The sequence below is a fragment of the Saccopteryx bilineata genome, chromosome 2 (genome assembly GCF_036850765.1).
Source record: "Saccopteryx bilineata isolate mSacBil1 chromosome 2, mSacBil1_pri_phased_curated, whole genome shotgun sequence".
Classification (NCBI taxonomy): domain Eukaryota; kingdom Metazoa; phylum Chordata; class Mammalia; order Chiroptera; family Emballonuridae; genus Saccopteryx; species Saccopteryx bilineata.
Genome location: NC_089491.1, coordinates 98,102,523 through 98,121,337, shown reverse-complemented (window position 1 = coordinate 98,121,337; position 18,815 = coordinate 98,102,523). Strand labels below are relative to the sequence as shown.

Here is an 18,815-nt window from a genome sequence, read left to right as displayed (position 1 = left end):
AACTCGTAGCTGCTTCTACTTTCCTTGTGCGTTGAGCTTCTGGTTTGTTCCTTGACAGGTGTGCCAGTGTCCCCTGGCCCGAGCCAGCAATCTGGCTTTTCGTGCCAGCAATCCCACAATAAGGAGCACAGCTCAGAGCCAGCAACCTTGGGGTTTCAAACTGCAACCTCAGGGTTCCAGGTGAATGGTTTATCCACTGTGCCATTACGTCAGTTTTTGTTTCCTTTGCAGAAAATAATCAAGTTGTCCATATTTTGTAATATTTTTTTCCTACATATCATGGTTTTGACTGTCTCTTCCTTTCATGCCATATTGTGTCACCACCCACAACTCTAGTGGTGGCTGCACCATGATATACCGGCCCTGCCCACCCAGTGTGGCTGGGCATGGTTTTACTCCAGCATTCCCAGTAGTGATTGTCCATGTCAGGCCCAGCTCCAGGCCCAGGGTGCAGAGACAGGCAAGGGTCCTCACTACATGGCCTTTATGGGGGAGGGGCAGTATACATGTGTACGAATAAGATTATTTCAGGTAAAGTGAGGAAAATCAAATGAGGTGATATAGCGTTTGGCAGGGAGGACCTATGGGACCAGGGGTCCTAAGAAGGGTGATCTGTGTGGAGAGAAGTCATACTCAGACCCAGGTGGGAAGCAGTAGATGGAGAGAACCCAGGAGTGAGTGGTGAAGCCACCATTGCAGGGTGAGGGTTCTGGGCTTTCGAGTGGCCCTTGGAAGGTTATAAGTGGTCTCCAAGTGGTCACTGAAGGGGGGTGAATGTATGCCCTGCAGGCAATTAGCATTTTGACATAAGGAATGCAGAGGGTGGGAGGCTTTGGGAAGGACCTCTTGGTTCTCAGCACTGATGACACCTCTCCCATGTCTTTGTCAGGATTATGGAAAAATGATTTCTGGTTCTCACATGCCTCCATTGCCAATGAGGGTGGCATTTCCCTTCCTATATTTACTGTGCCTTCAGTTTCTCCATTTTTCAATCAACAGAGAACCTCTAATGCCCTGGTTCTTTTATGAGGCTAAAATCCCAGGCCAAGGTGTGAACTTTAAGAAACAATTCACCGTCTGTCCCCTCATTTATATCATCACCTGCAAGGACACAGAGAGCGTGCCATCCTTTCCTGATGTGAGTATCCTCATGACCGGCTCTCTTCCAGTGAGCTTATTTTACCCTCAGTTCTTCTGAGAATGTCTAACTTATTGCCCTTCTTTACTCCTTACTCTGTACTTGGTAGGGTGACCCTTGTAGAGGCGACTTTGCTTGGACCCACCTTCACTTTCCCCACATGGGTTCAGTCTGTGGGATGCAGGGCTTCCCTTCATGTCCTGTTAGCTTCCCTAGCACAGCCTGGGCCACAGACCTCTGGACAGGGCCAAAGCAAGCTGTGCATGAGGCACCTCACCCTGGTGCTGTGGGCTGGACTATGTCTCCCAAATTCATGTTGGAGTCCTGACTGCAGTCCCTCAGAATGGGAACTTAAATAGGGTTGTGGCAGGTGTAATTAGGCTGAAGTCATTCCAGAATGGGGTGGGCCCTAATCCAACAGGATTTGTTTCCCTATAAAAAGGGGGAATTTGGACACAGACAGATACACACAAGGGGACAAAACAACTTTGTGAAGATTGGAGTGATGCTGCCACAAGCCAAGAAACTGCTAGAAGCTAGAGAGTCCTGGAACAGACCCTGCCTAGCACCTCTGGAGGGAGTGAGGCCCTGCTAGCACCTTGATCTCAGACTTCTGTTGGGTGGGATAGAGGAAGGTGTCAGGGAGTCTCTTTCGAGGAGTGACCTGAAGGTCAGGTGGGAATTACCCGGGCAGAGCTCAAGGCACTTAAGGGCAGGGGCCTGGACAGACTTGACCTGCTGTGGCAGCTCATGAAGCAAACAGCTGGAGGCACCCTTGGCACACCTAAAATATCACACTGTGCCCACTCCTGGGATTTATGCCTGTCTATCCCTGCAAACATGGCAGACCCCAGTATGGGCTATGGGAAGGTCATTCTGGTCCCAGTTTGCCTGGAAAAGCCTGTTTACATGTGTTCTGGTATTTTATTAACAGCACCCTTTTGGATAGTAAATTATATGGTCACCCAGCTGGGGAGATTTTGTCTACAAATTCAGTACTTCCAAACACCACAGGGCCATCCTAGAGGTGGTCTACAAGAAAGGGCAAATTTTCATGCCTATAAGGAAAATAAGGCTTCCAGAGTTCCCATGGATTACTGTTTATTTGAATCAGTTCTGTATCAAGCTTGACTGGTCTGGTACCTCAAGAAGGGCCCACTCTTAGAACTCTTTGTATTCTCTAGATGGATTCTTCTGTTATAAAAACACACATCCAGCATTGACCTAGTATCTTTTTTCTGACATTTCCCCCTACCACACAGACAGTTATTGGCTGTCTGTCTTCTGCTCTGGCATACAAGGTCCTTGGAGGTAGAAAATGTGTCTCCCTTGTTCACTGCTCTAAAACCTGCACTAGTTGTACACCAACACATCAGATAACTTAGATGAAATGGACAAATTCCCAGAAACACACAACCTACAAAACTGAATTGTGAAAAAATGGAACATCTCAATAGACCTATTAAGGAGAGTGTAGCAATAATAAAATAACTACCCCAAAAGAGAAAAGCCCAGGACCAGATGGTTTTACTGGTGAATTCACAAATAAAGTTAACACTAGTCCTTCTTAAACATCCTAAAAATTGAAGAGGGAATCCTTCCTAACTCTTTCTATGAAGCTCACATTACCCTGACTGATAGAAAAAGCAGACAAAAACTCTACAAGAAAAAGAAAACTGCAAAACAATATTCCTTATGAACACTGATGCAAAATTCTCAACAAAATACCAGAAAAACATATTTAATAGCATATTAAAAGAAATGTATACCATGACCAAATGGAATTTGTTCCTGAAATGTAGGAATAGTTCAACATCTTTTAAATCAATAAAAATCAGTCAATGTAATCACACTACATTAATAGAATGAAGGGGAAGAAATACATGATCATCTTAATTGATGAAGAAAAAGCATTTGACAAAATTCAACACCCTTCCATGATAAAAAATACTCAACAAAAATAGAATAAAACTTTTCAACATAGTAAAGGCCTTATATAAAAAACCCTAAGCAAATTTCATAATGGTGAAAGACTATAGACAGCCAAAGAAAAACCCCTTTCCCCTAAAATCAGGAATAAGAAAGATGCCCCACTTCTATCAACAGTATTGGAAGTTTTAGCCAGAGCAATTGGGCAAGAAAAAGAAATAAAAGGTATCCAAATAAGAAACGAAGAAGTAAAATTCTTTTCATAGATGACATGATTTTATATAATGTAAAATCATCAAGATTTAGGAACTCTAAAGATTCCACAAAAAACTGCTAGAATTAATAAATTCAGCAAAGTTGTAGGATACTGCATCAACACACACAAAAAAATGAGTTTTGTTTCTACACACACATTGGAATGAACAATCCAAAAAGGAAATTAGGAATATAATTCCATTTACATTACCATAAAAAATGTAAAATATTGGCCCTGGCTGGTTGCTCAATGGGTAGAGTATCAGCTTCTCTTCCCTTTCCTCTCCCCCTTCTCTCTTTTTTCCTCTCTCACAGCCAGTGGCTTGATTGGTTTGAGCGTTAGCCCTGGGTGCTGAAGATAGATAGCTCAGCTGGTCTGAGTGTCGGCCTCAAGCACTGAGGATGGCTCCTTTGATTTGAGCATCAGCCCCAGATGGGGGTTGCTGGGTGGATCCTGGTGGGGGTGCATGTAGGAGTCTGTCTATCTCCCCTCCTCTCACTTAAAAAAAACCCCAAAAACATATATATATACACACACACACACACACACACACACACACACATACATATACATATATATAAATACCTAGGAATAAACTTAACCAAGGAGATGAAAGACTTGTACACCAAACTCTACAAAATATTGCTGAAAGCAATTAAAGAAAACAGAACAAATGGAAATATATCCCATATTTATGAATCATAAAACTGTTTAAGATGTCAATACCACCCAAAACCATGTCAGATCCAATGTGATCCCTGTCAAAATCTCCATAGCGTTTTTTTGCAGAAATGGAGAAGCCAATTCTCAAATTCATGTGGAACTGTAAGCCAAAACAATCTTGAAAGAGAAGAACAAAGTTGGAGGACTCAGTTCTTGATTTCAAAACTTCCTACAAAGCTACCATAGTCAAATGCATCGTACTGGCATAAAATAGACATACAGGTACAGACCAATGAAATACAATAAGAGAGCCCAGAGATAAACCCTTGTCTATATGGTCATACTATTTTTAACAAGGCTGTCATGACCATTCCACAGGGAAAGGACAGTGTTTGTAACAATTGGTGCCAGGAAAATTGGATATCCATGTGCAAAAGAATGAAGTTGGACTCTTGCCTCACACCATATACAAAAATGAACTCAAAATAGATCAAAGACCTAAATTTAAGAACTGAAACTATAAAACTCTCAAAAAGAAACAGGGTGGAGGAGAAGAAAAGATATAGATGGCCAATAAGCTCATAAAAAGATGTCAATGTCACTAATCATTGGAGAAATATAAATCAAAACCACAATGATTATGGAGTTCTAGTGAAACCAAAAAACAAATGAAACAAAAATACCACAATTTTCATTGACAACAGTTCACACAATGGTAGAATGGCTGTCATAAAAAATAAACACACACAAATGAGAAAATAGTGTTGATGAAGATGTGGAGACATGAGAACCCTTGTGCACTGTTGATGGGAATGCAAAAAGGTGCAGCTGCTGTGGGAAACAGTATGTGGTTCCTCAGACAGTTAAAAATAGAACTACCATATGATTTAGCAATTCCAATACTGGGTATATATATGTACACACAAAAGTGAACACAGGGACTTGAGCAGATATTTGTGCACCCATGTTTACAGCAGAGTAATTCACTATATCCAAAACGTAGGAACGATCCAAGTATCCATCAACAATGAATGGATAAATCAAATGGGATATACACATACAATATAGGACTACTCAACTTTAAAAAAGCAAGTTCTGACACATGCTAACAACATGGATGAACCTTGAGGACATTAGACTAAGTGAAATAAGCCAGTCATTAAAGGACAAATACTGTGTGATTCCACTTATATGAGGTAGGTAGAGTTGTCAAGGTCATACAGAGAGTAGAATGGTAGTTTCCAGGGGTTAGGGACAGGGGGTGATGAGAAGTTCGTGTTTAGTGGGAACAGTTTCAGTTTGGGAAGATGCTCTGGAGATGGATGATAGTGATGACTGCACAACAATGTGAATGTACTTAATGCCACTAAGCAGTACACTTAAAAATGGTAAATTTTATGGTGTATGTTACAATTAAAAAAAATTCCTGTACTAGCATTCAGTGCACTTTGTTGAGTGAGTGACTGGAACGTGCTGTTTTCCTTTGGGCAACGTGAACAGGTCTTGGCTTCAGAGGCTCGTGGCTAGATACACAGTACTACAGTTGTGCTTCATTGGTGTGCCAGGGTCAAGGGCAGCTTGGGAGCCCACCCCTTCGCTCCTGCAGCAGGCCAGGCCACTTGGAATGAGTGGTGAGGTCTTGATGCTCAGACTCCTGAATGCTGTGCCCTGGGGAATGGGGCAGACTTGGCGAGTGGGTATTGAGGCAAAGGCAAACCACGTGAAGAGGCCACCAAGCTCAGGGCAGCAGAGTTCCAGCTATACCTGTGGCCAGAGAGGATGTCTGGACCTCTGAAGCTACAGGTCTACTTTCTGGGTCCCCCTGGGAAGTTCCCTTTGCTGTACTTCCCTTCTCTGCATGGCCTTGCCTGGTTGGTCTAGGCCTCTGCTCCAGGTCACCTCTGTCCACCCCTCAACTTGGGCCAGTGTCCCCAGGACACAGTGGCACCCAGTCCACGAGTACTTCCATATGTATCGCTGTCTCCCTTTACTGCAGTACGAGCTCCACAGGACTTGGGACTGCTCAGTGCTCCACAGGGCTACAAAGTGGATAGCACTGCTGGGCACACAGCAGGTGCTCAATACCTGCTTAAGTAAATGAATGAGACACAGGGGCACATAGGGAAAAGGAAGGCTTTCTGATGAGAGAATAGGGAAGTCATAGGGAGAAGCCCAACTGAGGAGGAGTTTGGGATCCATGAGCAAGGCTTATTTTAGTCCAGTGGTTCACAAAGTGTGCTTCAGGGCGCACTGGTGTGCCTTAGAAGATTTCCAGGTGCGCACTGTGGTATTCCAGAGAAGTATGTGCCTGTTTGGGACCAAAAAATCCAACAGGGTTTTTGGAGTTTAGATTTTTGGGGACAGAGGTGTGGGGAATTGGCTGTAAGCTGACAGTCTGCCCAATCCCCCACCTTACTTGCCTGAGTAGGTTGCAAAAGGCTGTTAAGCTGTGGTGCTGGATTGTTTATACTACCCTCCATGTTCCCCAGAAAGACTGGAGGCAAGTTTCTTCTTTGTTTAGTGTAAAGTTAAGATGATATGTATGGTGGGGGTTTTCAGCACTCAACACAATTAAGAGTAAAAAGAGAGGAATTCTTCAATGTATTGACAAGGAAATAAGAGTTTGCCTTTCAAATATATGCCCAAACACTGAAGAAATCGCTAGGACACATCAGGCTCATGTTTCTCATAAACGCAAGAATGAAAAAACTTAACACATTTGTGCCGGGACCTGCTGAATTTACTAAATCTTACTAAGAATATATCTATATATATAAAGAGATAACTTTTTTGTTGTTTTTAAACTTTTAACCCCTTTTTTATGAATTCTAAAAAGCATTAACTCAAAAAATGTAACATAAAAATGTTTTCTAACATCAGAATAAATTTAATTCTATTGTATTTATTTTGTTTAGTTACCTTACAGCACGGTTGGACTTTATATATATTTTTTTAATATTTGACTTAATTATTATAACATACTTCTCAGAAATTTGTATATAATGTGCCTACAACTATTTGTAGGATTTTAAATACACCCGGACTTCAAAAGTTTGAGAAACACTGTTTTAGTCTATATAGTCAAGCAGGCAGCCATAGAAGAAGTCTGAATAACAGCAAAGTCTCAGTTGACACTTTCAGATGTAGGCAGACTCTACAAGGTCAGCAATGAATGACTGGGGGTGGGATACAGACTCCCAGGTTATTTTGTGTGCTTAGGGCAACTTGGGGGTGGTCAAGGGGTGCAGCATTGGTTCTGGTTCTGGATTTAGCCTCGGTCTTGGCTTGCTCCCCCATCACCCCAACCAGCTGACCTCCTTCGTGAGGCATTTAACTCCTCTGAGCCTTAGTTTTCACTTCTGGAAATGGCAACAATCCTATCCAATTATGACAACTATCTACATACTTATCTCTAAAATGGCAGCACTAACACCTTAGGTGTCAGTGTGAGAGTTGAGTATGTAATCACCACCCAGGGGACATTCTAAGCAGTTGGGTGAGTGCCAGTCTGCATCTGCGAAGAACTAAGCACAGTGCCCTGTACCTACCTCGTGAGCATTTGATAAGTGCTGGGTAACTTTATATTACCATTATGTGTAAACAAGGAAATGGAAGTGTCAGAGATGAGGACTGCCCACAGTCAGGGTGGCTTCCCTGGCACCACAGTGGCTTCCAGAAGTTTCTGGCTTTAGTGGACCACACATGGGTGGATGTGGACCCTGCTGGTTTGAGTACTTCAGTACTGCGGGAGGGGAAGGTAAGGGCAGGCAGGCTCTCTTGGGTCTGCTTGAAGACTCGACCTGCAGGCTGAGCACTGTTTATCTACCCTAATTCACTGCAGGGTGTCAATGGATCAATAATTATTCCCTTTTCAGGGCCATTCTGGTAGGCTCTAGGAGGAATAACTCAGGAGGGGAGGGTAACAGCTGGAATTCAGGTAGGAAGGTCTTGGCTTCAGACCTTGAGCAGCTCACCAAAGTATAAAAGGGTGAGGGGAAAGCTTATCCCTCTCCCAGCTTACTCTTTCTCCAGCTTCTTTTTCCCACTCTCACCTTGCTCATGCTTGACCCTTCCAGCTAAGGCACTGCTGAGATTGTGGTCCAGGAGTCACCTGTTGGGGGAGGATGGCTGACTATGTGAGGGCAGATTTTGACGCAATTAGGAATGAGGACTTCAACTGAGCTGCTTGCAAGTGGAGCAAGTGGCCCTTAGAGGCCGCTGGCTGCAGCTGAGGGCCTGTCAAGGATACCGCTGTGAGGTGGTCTGGACCAGACTTCCTGGCCCAGGTCTGTAATTCTGAGTTTGCAGTGGCCAAGACAGAACAGTGAGAGGGAGCACATATACAGGTTTCTTACTCCAGTTTAGGAGCCCACTCTGCTCTGGCTCCCTGAGATGAGCATGGAGAACACAGCGTGCAGTAGCTGGGAGGGGCAGGAAGGGGCTGCCAAGGGATGCTTTGAGAAAAGATCCCTGCCAGCTGAGGGCCCACCCATACAGGCCCAAGACCCTGACCAGCCAGGTGAAGAGGGTGGACTACTTCAGGGCAAAGGCTAGGGTCCCCAGAGTATGGTTACAGCACCTCTACACCTTCCCTCCCCAGCCACCAGTGTGGCTCAGTTATCTGGGACACAAACAGGAGGCTGAGGACCTGCTGCTGTCCCCGCCCCTTAGGTCACCCAGGCCCTGGGGGCTCTGACCAGTGTTCGCTGGCAGCTCAATTTTAGATGATCGCTCTTTTTACAGAGCTGACATGTGCCAATGCTCCTGGGACCCTGAGTTCTGTCCTCCTCTTGGGCCATGCATCAGGGAAGTCCAGAAGTAGTACAAGGTAGGGTGGGGTGTCCCCAGCCAGGAATGCGGGGTGGGGGAGAGTGGGGGGAGGCAGGAGCAAAGAGAGCAGGAAAGAAGGCATTGGAGAAACCTCCTGCCCACTGCTGGGTCAGACCAAAGTTAGAGACAAGTAGTCTCTCCTCTACTTTCTCAACAGAAAGGGCATCCAGTGGGGATCTCGCCAGGCACTCAAGGGTTTCCTGTACCCCCAGCCCACCCTCTCACCTCCACCCCGTGTCCCCGCCCCCTTCTCTCCATCCCAACGTTCTTCCCCACATACCCTGGCCCACCTTTCCCTGGCACGGTACCCTGTCCGCCTTCTCCTCAGGAAGTCTCCAGGGGTCTATTTCTCCCCCACCCTTTCCTTCCCCCGTGGGTCCCCGGGCGCACTTTCTCTCCTGGAGGGTCCCCCAGCTCACCTTCTCTCCTGGGGAGATCCCCAGGCCTATCTTCTGCCCTGGCAAATCTCCAAGCCCACCTTCTCCCCCTTCCCAGGGGTCCCGGTCCCACCGTTTCCCCCGGACGAGTCCCCAGGCCCCCTTTCTCTTCTCCGGCTTCCCGGCCCATCTTCTCCCTCGGAGGGGTCCCCAGCCCACCTGTCCCCTGTAAGGGTCCTCAGGCCCACCTTCTCCCCTGCAGGTTCCGGACCCATCTTCTCCCCGGCAGGTCCCCGGCCCGCCTTCCCTGCGGTCCCCGGCCCGCCTTCCCGCGGCGGGAGCGGCGGCCAGGCCGCGGGCGGAGGCGGCGCCACCCGGGGCGCTGACGTAGAGGCCGCTCGGCGGCCGGGGGTCCCTTCGGTGGGGCTGCGGCTCCCCGCCCGCCCGCCGCCCCCGCGCGTCCATTCCCTTTTGTGTCCCGCGCGCGGGCCCCGCGCACACTCGCGCCCTGCGCCCCCGGGCCGGCGGGCGGCTCCCGTGGCCTGCGCGCGCCCCGCTTTGTGTGGACGCGCCGCGGGTGCGCGCGGGCTGTCGTGCGCCCCCGGCCCGTCCCCGGCCCCGGCCCCGGCCCGCCCGGCCCCCGCCCGGCCCGGCCCGCCCGGCCCGACCCGGAGCGCAGCGCGGGCGGCGGGCGGGCGGGCGGCGCGAACATGGCGACGGTGCCGGTGTACTGCGTCTGCCGGCTGCCCTACGATGTTACCCGCTTCATGATCGAGTGCGACGCCTGCAAGGACTGGTTCCACGGCAGGTGAGCGTGGTCCGGCCCCCGGCCCCGGCCCCGGCTCCTCGGCCCGGCCCGTGCGCCGCAGGCCCGGCCCCGCCGCCGCCGGCCGCGCGCCCTTTTGTGCCCGGGGCGGGGGCCAGGCCTGCGGGCGCCCCTCGCCGCCGCGCACAAAGCGGGCCTGGGGGCCGGGAGACGGGCGGGAGTCGGGGCGCCGGCTGCCTGGCGGCTGACCGCGGGCTCAGGCCGGCTCCGAGGCCCAGGCCGGCCACTGCCTCCCCCGCGAAGTTGCAGGAACTTTCCCCGCGCGGCCCGGGGAGGCGCGAGCCGCGGGCTTGGACGCCGGCGGGGCTTGGCTGACGCGGACCCGGGGAGGGGGCGGCTGGCGCGCCCACCCTGCTCCGCGGCTGGAGCTCCCGGGCCTCGTTTTAGCCGCGGGACCCCTGCCCGGCCCTACGGGCTCCTGGACCCGGCGGCCTGCTCGTCCCTGGTTGGGAGTGGGTGACAGAACGCTGTCTGTGCGGGTGGGGGTGTTGTGGCTTTGCTGCCTCCTCCCTGGCCGGCACCTTTCCCCTTACTCCTCTTGTCTGCTCCAGACAGGGACACCCAGGTTTTGACTTGAACCTTATGCTCTCTGAGGAAGATAGGGTTGAGGAGGTGAAGTTTATCCCTTGCCCATGGCCATGACCTGGCCCTGCGCCTAGTTTTCAAAAGCCGAGGTCCCTTCCCACCCAGAAGTTAATGGAGGGGAGGAAGAGGAGGCAGCACTGCTGCCCAAACTGCTCCAACAGGTTTTCATGTGTTTGGGCCTGGGCAGGAAGGGCTAGGGGCTGGCCAGGGCTGTATGCCCTCTGAGACCGCCAGGAACAGGGCTCTGGGCAAGAGAGGACTATGTGCTAGTGGGTGGTCCCTGATCCCCGAACGTGAAACTATGTTTAAACATTGGCTGCGGGGTCTAGTCCTGCCAGTTCACATGTGCAGAGCCAGGCAGCCAGATGTAACAGGGCCTGTTCAGACTGGTCAGCACCAGGCCTGAATCCCTGTGACAGGGACCCTAGTGAGGAGAGAAGCAGGGATACCTACTGAAATCTCCTGGGCCTCCCAGGCTACCTTCCTGCCGGTGTCCAGGGCTAGAGAGACTGCCCCCCCTCCCCAGAGCATCAGAGCCTGGGGTGTGAACTCTGGGCTATGCACACCCACCAGTTGGCATCCTCTCAAAGTCCGTAGTCAGACCAAGGGTGAGAGCTGCCATATGATCCCTCACATCTCTACATCCCTTCAGTTTCAGAGAAGCTGAGAAGGTAGCCCTCAGTGCCCTCTCCCTCTTCCCTACCCCAACTGGGGACTGCAGAGCTCCCAGGGTGCCCAGGTTGGGGGCAGTGTGAAGGCCTGGGTGGACTTTTGTCTGGTTGGTCAGGGGCCCTCTCCAATGCACTGGGAAGGCAAGGCCAGGTCTGAGCTAGACTTTGCAATAGGGAGGGCAGGGGATTGTGGCTGGCGGCTGGCCTGAGGGGCTGGTGGCATTTGCTGGATTGTCCTGGGTTGAGGCCAGGATAGATATAAGTCCTAACACCTTAACAGGGCTGTTTTAGGGAGGCTTTATCTCATTATTTCTGGCCTGAGGTCTTTGATTTGATCCCACACAAGCACAGATTATTTGATCAGCACAGATTCATGTCCACTTATGTGGATTGGCCTTGGGACCTGAAAGGGACACCCCCCCCCCCCCGTCAGAGGGGGCACATCTTCTGTACATCTCATTAAGGGTCACTTGCAGAAGTGAGCCCTGAGACTAGACTGCCTCCTGGGGTCCTCTACCCCTCCACCCACAGCAGAGCCCTAACAGTCCTAGACCAGGAAGGTGTGTGACATGATCCTGTGTTTCCTCACCTCCAGATATTCCTGGATGACCCTCTGCTCTGTCCAGAGCCACTTACCAACTGTACTGTTGTTTACTTAGTATTCAACAGCTCAACTCACTTCTTAAAAGTTTGAATACTTTGTAACTTTTTATTTAGAGAGAATTTTAGACTTACAGAAGAGTTACAAAAATGGTACAGTTTCCCCATGTCCCATCTCTCCTGAAGTTAAAGTCTCACTAGATCATGGTGCGAGCATGGAAACTGAGGTAGAAACACAGGGCAGTATGTATCCAGACTACAGGCCTCAGTGGGTTTATTTCACCAGGTTTCCCCCTAACTGTCCATTTCCTGTTCCAGGGCTTACAGTGCCTTTCACATCCATGTCTCCTTACTCTCTGGAATATTTCCTTTAGAAGGAAGCTTTGTATCATTCCCTGAAGTGGGACTTTAGTATCATTTGCCATAAATAGTACCTGTAAGAATAAGGGTAACTCTTAAAGTAACAGGCTCTTCTTGTCCTACCTATGGTCCACCACGTCTCTCCATCATACCACATTTTGGGGGGAGGTTAGAAGGGGGGCTCTGAGGTTACCCACATCCATGCCAGTGGAGCATGCCAGCCAAGAACATGGTTGTGGCAGCTCTTTTGTAGGGGCAAAGCCCGTGCCCATGGTACAACCCCTTTAGCACCCAAGTGCCCCTGCCCAGGTTCCCTGGGGAGGCCTCTGCGCTGGGTGGGCTAGAAGTGTGGTCAGTCAGGAAGCCAGGAGTCCATGTTCCACCCCATCTTCACTGTGGCTGGTCACTCTTGAGTCAGGGCACCTTGTCAGCCCATCTAGCCATCATGAGCTTTGACTGGGCCTCACCTGGGAGTTGGCTTTGACTGGGAAGGGATGGATTTTGTTGCTAGTCACCTGGTGAGCTGTTTCGTTTGTGTGTTTAGTAGGGAAGTGTGGCACCACATCAGCCTTAGGGAACTCCCTCCCCAGTTAGGGTGCCACAGAGCCACTTGGGCCAAGCACTGGACAGCTTCTTCCGTCTTCCACCAGACCCCCTGCCCATGGTGAGGTGTCTGGCCTCTGTGGACCAGTCGCTCTAAGAAATGACCCAGGTGGCTTCTCTTGTTACTATCCTGATATGAAAAGTATCTGTCTCTGGGAACAGGCTGTTTCTGTTAAAGCATCAGACACCCTAAAGCTCCCTCCCTGGCCCTCTTTCAGTCAGTCGCCTGTTCTGTTGGGTGTGAAGGGCTTTTGGAGGCAAGTCAGTAAAATTGATTTTAAAGAGTTTGAAAGCTGAAGTTGCTGTGTAAGTCCTTCAGTGACAAGTTTCACTTATTACTCGGAAAACATTTATGGGGCGCATGTGCTGTGTAGGCTGCCCGATGGGCTGTGGGGTCCCTGGGATAACAGGGTCCATCCCTTGTCTCTTATGGAAGTGAGACTTGTTGACTGGGAGTTCCAAGCCTGCCTGTGGCCCCCTGTCCAAGTCGTGAGGAAGAGTGGTGGGGGTAGAAAGTGGGGGTAGGCAAGGAGGTCCCATCAGGGACAACCTGCAGTGTGGCTGGGAGGCAGGAGCCATGTTAGAGGCTCTGAGAAAAGGAGTGGCGGGAGGGGACTAGGATTTTGCAGGGTCCCTTTGGTTGCCATGGGGACAATTGGTGGGTGGCAAAGGTAAGGGTGAGAGACACTCCAGGTGAAAGATTCTGGGTAGGCCGGGGGTGGAGGGGACTAGGGTGGTGAGAAGAGGCCAGGTTCTGGCATGGACCCCCTCCAATCCCTGTGTGTTCGTCCATGTGTCTGAGCTCTGCTTGCCCTCCTTGCCAGGGCCCTGTCTCTGTGCCCATTGCCTCCCCAGGGCTTGTCAGCCTTTCTGGGATCTTGCAGCACCCCCACTCTACCCAGCCTTAAGATTCTTGGGGGAGAGGCACAACTGGAGGTCCTTGGCTTTCATAGAGGCCTGGTGACACAGTGGGGCTCATGGCCAGCTTTGTTGGCCAGCGTAGCATGTGTGTGCTTGGAGGGAAAGGAGGGCCCACCAGAGGTCAAGCTTCAGCATCGCAATCTGGGTGATCAGATCTGACAGTTAAATCCTAGAACCTGAGATTCCTAAATACCAGGGGAAGGGCCATCCACACGAAGATGGAATTGTGGCCTGGTTGATGTGTTTAGAGATAACAGTCATTTTAAAACAAAGAATTCTTACTGTGTAAGTTTAAGAAGTTCTGGAGGAGGTGGGAAAAATGCCAACTTCTAGAGGGCAGAGCAGAGGCGCCCTGTCCATTTGCCCTTTCCAAGGGAGGTGAGTTCGAGTAGGTTCTTTATAATTACCAGACTGTGTGCTTTCATTGACAATATTGGGCTAGAAATGTGCTTGATGGGAACCTTTCCCCTGCAGCCCACATTTATGTGGGGCCACTTGGGCTGAGGTGTGGCTGCTGATGCCCTGAATTGGGGCAAAGGTTTGGGGATCTTGGTATGGACCCTGCCACCCCAGGCACCCTCTCTTCTGGGGCCATCCCCTCGCCTCCGTATCTGTGGCACCTGGCCACAGGGCAGGCCTTATTCTCAAAGAATGTGGAGATTTGCTGTTGGGAGTGAGTATTGGCCAGAAAAGAACGTTCCACACTGAATGTGCTGGAAGAATCTAACTCCTGAATTCTGTGGGAAAAGCAGAGTGGTCACTTGGCTTCTGAATGATTGATATGATAATAGTGCTGCAGGGCTCACACTGGGGCTGGCCTTTCTGGCCTCAGAGTCTACTGACGGTCATCCTCTTATTGGTTCTCAGAGTGACCTGGGTGGTAGGCCGGGTGGGCCATGGTGTCCTCCCTTCTAGCAAAGAGGGGGAGTCCTGCCTCCTCACCCTCTGGAGGTAGAAACTCCTCTGCCACGGTTCAGGGGCAGGGATGACGTCTGGCTTAAGTTATTCTGGCACAAGGGTCTGAGAAAATACCAGGTGCTGACAATGCCATTCGTGTGCATGGTTCCTCAAATAATGTGAATGGGAACATCTTTACAGCAGGAAGGTGACATGCAGTGCCAGGTGAGAAAGTGAGGCTCTCTATAGTGCCATCTGTGTCTCTGGTGTGCCCAGCGTCCTGCCAGCCTCTCACTGTATCTCCATCTATGCACCTCTCCTCTTGCTCCACTGTCATTCCCTGCTGCTGCCTGCCTTGCTTCTCAGCTTTTTGACTTTGTGGGTGAACCTAACCGTGGAATGGGTTTGGCCCTGTGCTTTAAGTGTTTAGTGTCTGGCCTATCTGGTGGTGGCACAGTGGGTAGAGCATTGACCTGGAATGCTGAAGTTCCAGGTTGGAAATCCTGAAGTCGCCAGCTTGAGTACAGGCTCACCAGCTTGCACTCAGGGTCACTGGCTTGCATGTGGGTCATTCAAATGATCCCATGGTCACTGGTTTGTGCCCGAGGTTGCTGGCTTGAACCCAAGGCTGCTAGCTTGAGCAAGGGGTCACTGGCTTGGTTGTAGCCCCCAGGTCAAGGCACGTATGAAAGCAATCAGTGAACAACTAAAGTGACACAACTATGAGTTGATGCTTCTCATCTCTCTCCCTTCCTGTCTGTCTGTCTCACTTAAAAAAAAAAGTTTAGTGTCTTTTCATTTCTTTTCAAAGTGGTGGATCATCCATGGAAAAACATAGAATTCCAATCAGTGCCTGGCTTTGACCTCAAAACGTGAAAACTGAAGGTTCTTGCGGTGTTTGTCCTGGCAAGTGGAGAAACCAGCCTTTTATCTCTTTTTTAAAAAATTGGGGTGAGCCCTGACTGGACAGCTTGGTTGGTTAGAGCGTCGTTCTGATACTAAGAGGTGGTGGGTTCCATCCCTGGTCAGGGCACATATAGGAACAGATTGATGTTTCTATCTGTCTCTCTCTCCCTCCTCTCCCCCTTAAAAAAGTCAATAAATAAATTTTTAAAAATTGAGGTGAAATTCACATACCATGAAATTATCCATTTTAAAGTGTACAGTTTATGGCATTTAGTGCATTCAAAGTATTATGCAACCATGACTTCTATCTAGTTCCTAAACATTTTTATCACCCCATAAGAATACCCTAAACCCATCAAACAACAGCTTCCTATCCTCTTTCCCACAGCCCTGGACGACTATCTGTTTAATGTCCCTATAGAGTTATCTATTCTGGACATTTTATATGAATGGAATCATACAATGTGAAACCTTTTGTGTCTGGCTTCTTTCACTTAGCATAATGTTTTTTAGGTTTCTCCATGTTGTAACATGTATCAGAAGTTCATTAATTATTTTTTTTGTGGTAGAATAATACTCCATTGTATGGGTAGACCACAGTTTATGTATCCATTCACGTGTTCATGGATATTAGGGCTTTTCCCACCTATGGCTGTTGTCGATAGTGCTGCCATGAACATTCACATACAAATATTTGTTTGAAGACCTCTTTTCAATTTTTTTAGGGATTGTTGGGTCATATGATCATTACCTTTTTGATAATTTTACATTCTTAACCACCAATGTAGGAGTGATCTGATTTCTTCCGATCCTCACCAATACTTGTCATTTTCCATTTTAAAAATGATAGCCATCCTGTGGGTGTGAGGTAGTATCACATTATGGTTTTGACCTGCATTTTCCTAATGATTAATGATGTTGAACATATTTTCATGTGCTTGCTGTCCATTTGTGTATCTTCTTTGGAGAAATGTCTATTGAAACACTTTGCCCATTTGTAAATTGGTTTATTTTGTCTTTTTATTTTTGAATTATAAGTGTTCTTTACATAGTCTAGAAACTAGATTCTTATCAGATATGTGATTTATAAATATTTTCCCATTTGTTGGTTGTCTTTTCACTTTTGTGGTAATGTCCATTGATGCATAAAAGTTTTACATTTTACTTTTTCTTTAGTTGCTTATGCTCTTGGTGTAAAATCTAAGAATTCATTGCCAAACCCAAGGTCATGACAGTTTACTTCTTTGCTTTTTTTTCTAAGAGTTTTATTGTTTTAGCTCTTATATTTAGTTTTTAAAGTTTATTTTCAGTTAATTTTTGTATGTGATTTGAGGTAGGATCCAATCTCATTTATTCGCATGTGGATATCCGGTTGCCCGAACACCATTGTTGAAAAGAATATTCTTTCCCTTTTGAAATCTTGGTGGCTTTGTTGAAAGTCGTTTGACCATCCGTATAAGCTCGGGACTCTACTCTATTCCATTGGTCTGTATGTCTCTCCTGTGCCAGTACCACGTTGTCTCAACTACTGTAGCTTTGCAGTAAGCTTTGAAATGAAGAAGTGTGACACCTCCAGCTTTTTAAAATATATTATTTTGGCTTTTTGGGGCTTCTTATAGTTCGCTATACATTTGAGGATTGCCTTCTCCACTTCTACAAAATAGGCTGATGGAATTTTGATGGGGATCACATTGAAGATCACATTGTAGATTATGTGGGGTGGTAGTGACATGTTAACAATAGTATGTCTTCTGATCCATGAGCATGGGATGCCTATTTATTTAGATTTAGGTCTTTGAGTTTTTTCACCAATGTGTTGTAGTTTTCATTGCTTGAGTCTTTCATGCCTTGATTAAGTTTATTTCTAGGTATTTTATTCCTTTGAATGCAGTTATAAATGGGATCATTTTTGTTATTTCCTTTTTGGATTGTTTATTGCTGGCACTTTTACCCTTTTTTGTTGTTTGTTTTAAGATTTTATTTATTGATTTCAGAGAGAGGAGAGAGAAAGGTGGGGTGGGGCAGAAGCAGGAAGCATCAACTCGTAGTTACTTCTCATCTGTGCCTTGACTGTGCAAGCTCAGGGCCTCAAACCAGCAACCTCAGCATTCCAGGTCAATGCTTTATCCACTGCGCCACCACAGGACAGGCACACTTTTGCTCTTATTAAAAAAAAAATCACCTTTTAATGTGTGGTGACTGATTTTCCAGAACCAGACAGGTGCAGGGTGCAGGTGTTTGTGTACATGCTGGGGTGTGCACACATTCAGCTGCGTGTCTGTAGACGCTATGTGACCAGAGTGTGTCTGCATGCCTGGGGGAGGGGTACTGCTTTCCTTTTTAACCTGAGTATTTGTTGAGCCTTGCCTCTGTTATATCCTGGGCTAGGGATTTTCCCTACACATGTGAGTGGCTCCTTGTATTGTATGTGGGTGTCTATCTCTTTTACCCTAATTATAATATTAAGAAAGCCATGATGTGGTGGATCAGGGACCACTGCTGGGTGTGTTGCATGTGGCTTTTCTACTTCCCACTGCCCCTGGGGGCTTGGTGGTAGATGGTTGTTGTGGTTGGGAGGACCAGCAAACTGAGGCTGGAGAGGTCAGCTTGCAGAGATCAACAGGACAACATGATGGGCTGGATGGCAGTGGTATGTCTGTCCCAGAACTACCCTACTAGCGCCCTTTCGCTGGTGAGACTGATGGGGAAGTGCCAGGGACCCCAGCAGGCAGGCGAGTCCCAGCATCCCAAACCTGCAGGATGGGCCAGCACTGGCCCCTGGGCTGAGCTGTGTTCCTAAGAAAGATTTGGGTGGCCTCTGTCTGTGTGCAGCCCAGGCTGGGTACCGTGCGCAGGGTGCCATTTTCTGCTTCAGGCAGATATGCACAGCAAGCCTCATTTCTTCTTATGAGACACACCGTGAGTTGAGCACGAGTCCCACGGTGCTGGACAGTGAAACAGTGTGAACATCCAGATGGGCCTTGGAGAGGTCTGAGCCCCATTAGTGCCAACTCCTGGGGCAGCCAGACTCAGCTTGGTTCCCCGACCGCCTCCACCCTCAGCCACAATCCCAGATGAACATGTGAGTAGCCCATAGCCTAGTTTTACGAACTCTGGTACTTGAAGATCTTGTTACTTTTCAAATTTGCCCCTTGTTTTACTTTCCCCTTAGAAACCTCCTTAAGGTAGAGTATGGGTGCAAGTCTCCAGGAAACTGAGCTGAGCAGGAAGGGCAGTGAGAACGTGGAATGTG

At 48.6% G+C, this 18,815-nt stretch overlaps 1 protein-coding gene across 1 annotated transcript in view; it reads left to right on the top strand.

The window, feature by feature from the left end:
• The first annotated feature begins 9,467 nt into the window (after nt 1–9,467).
• The window catches only part of PHF2 (PHD finger protein 2), a 98,296-nt gene continuing 88,948 nt past the window's right edge, over nt 9,468–18,815 (top strand). The window contains exon 1 of the mRNA XM_066257436.1: nt 9,468–10,001. Within this exon, the coding sequence (XP_066113533.1) occupies nt 9,904–10,001 (98 nt within the window). The 5' untranslated portion in view covers nt 9,468–9,903. The remainder of the gene's footprint in view (nt 10,002–18,815) is intronic.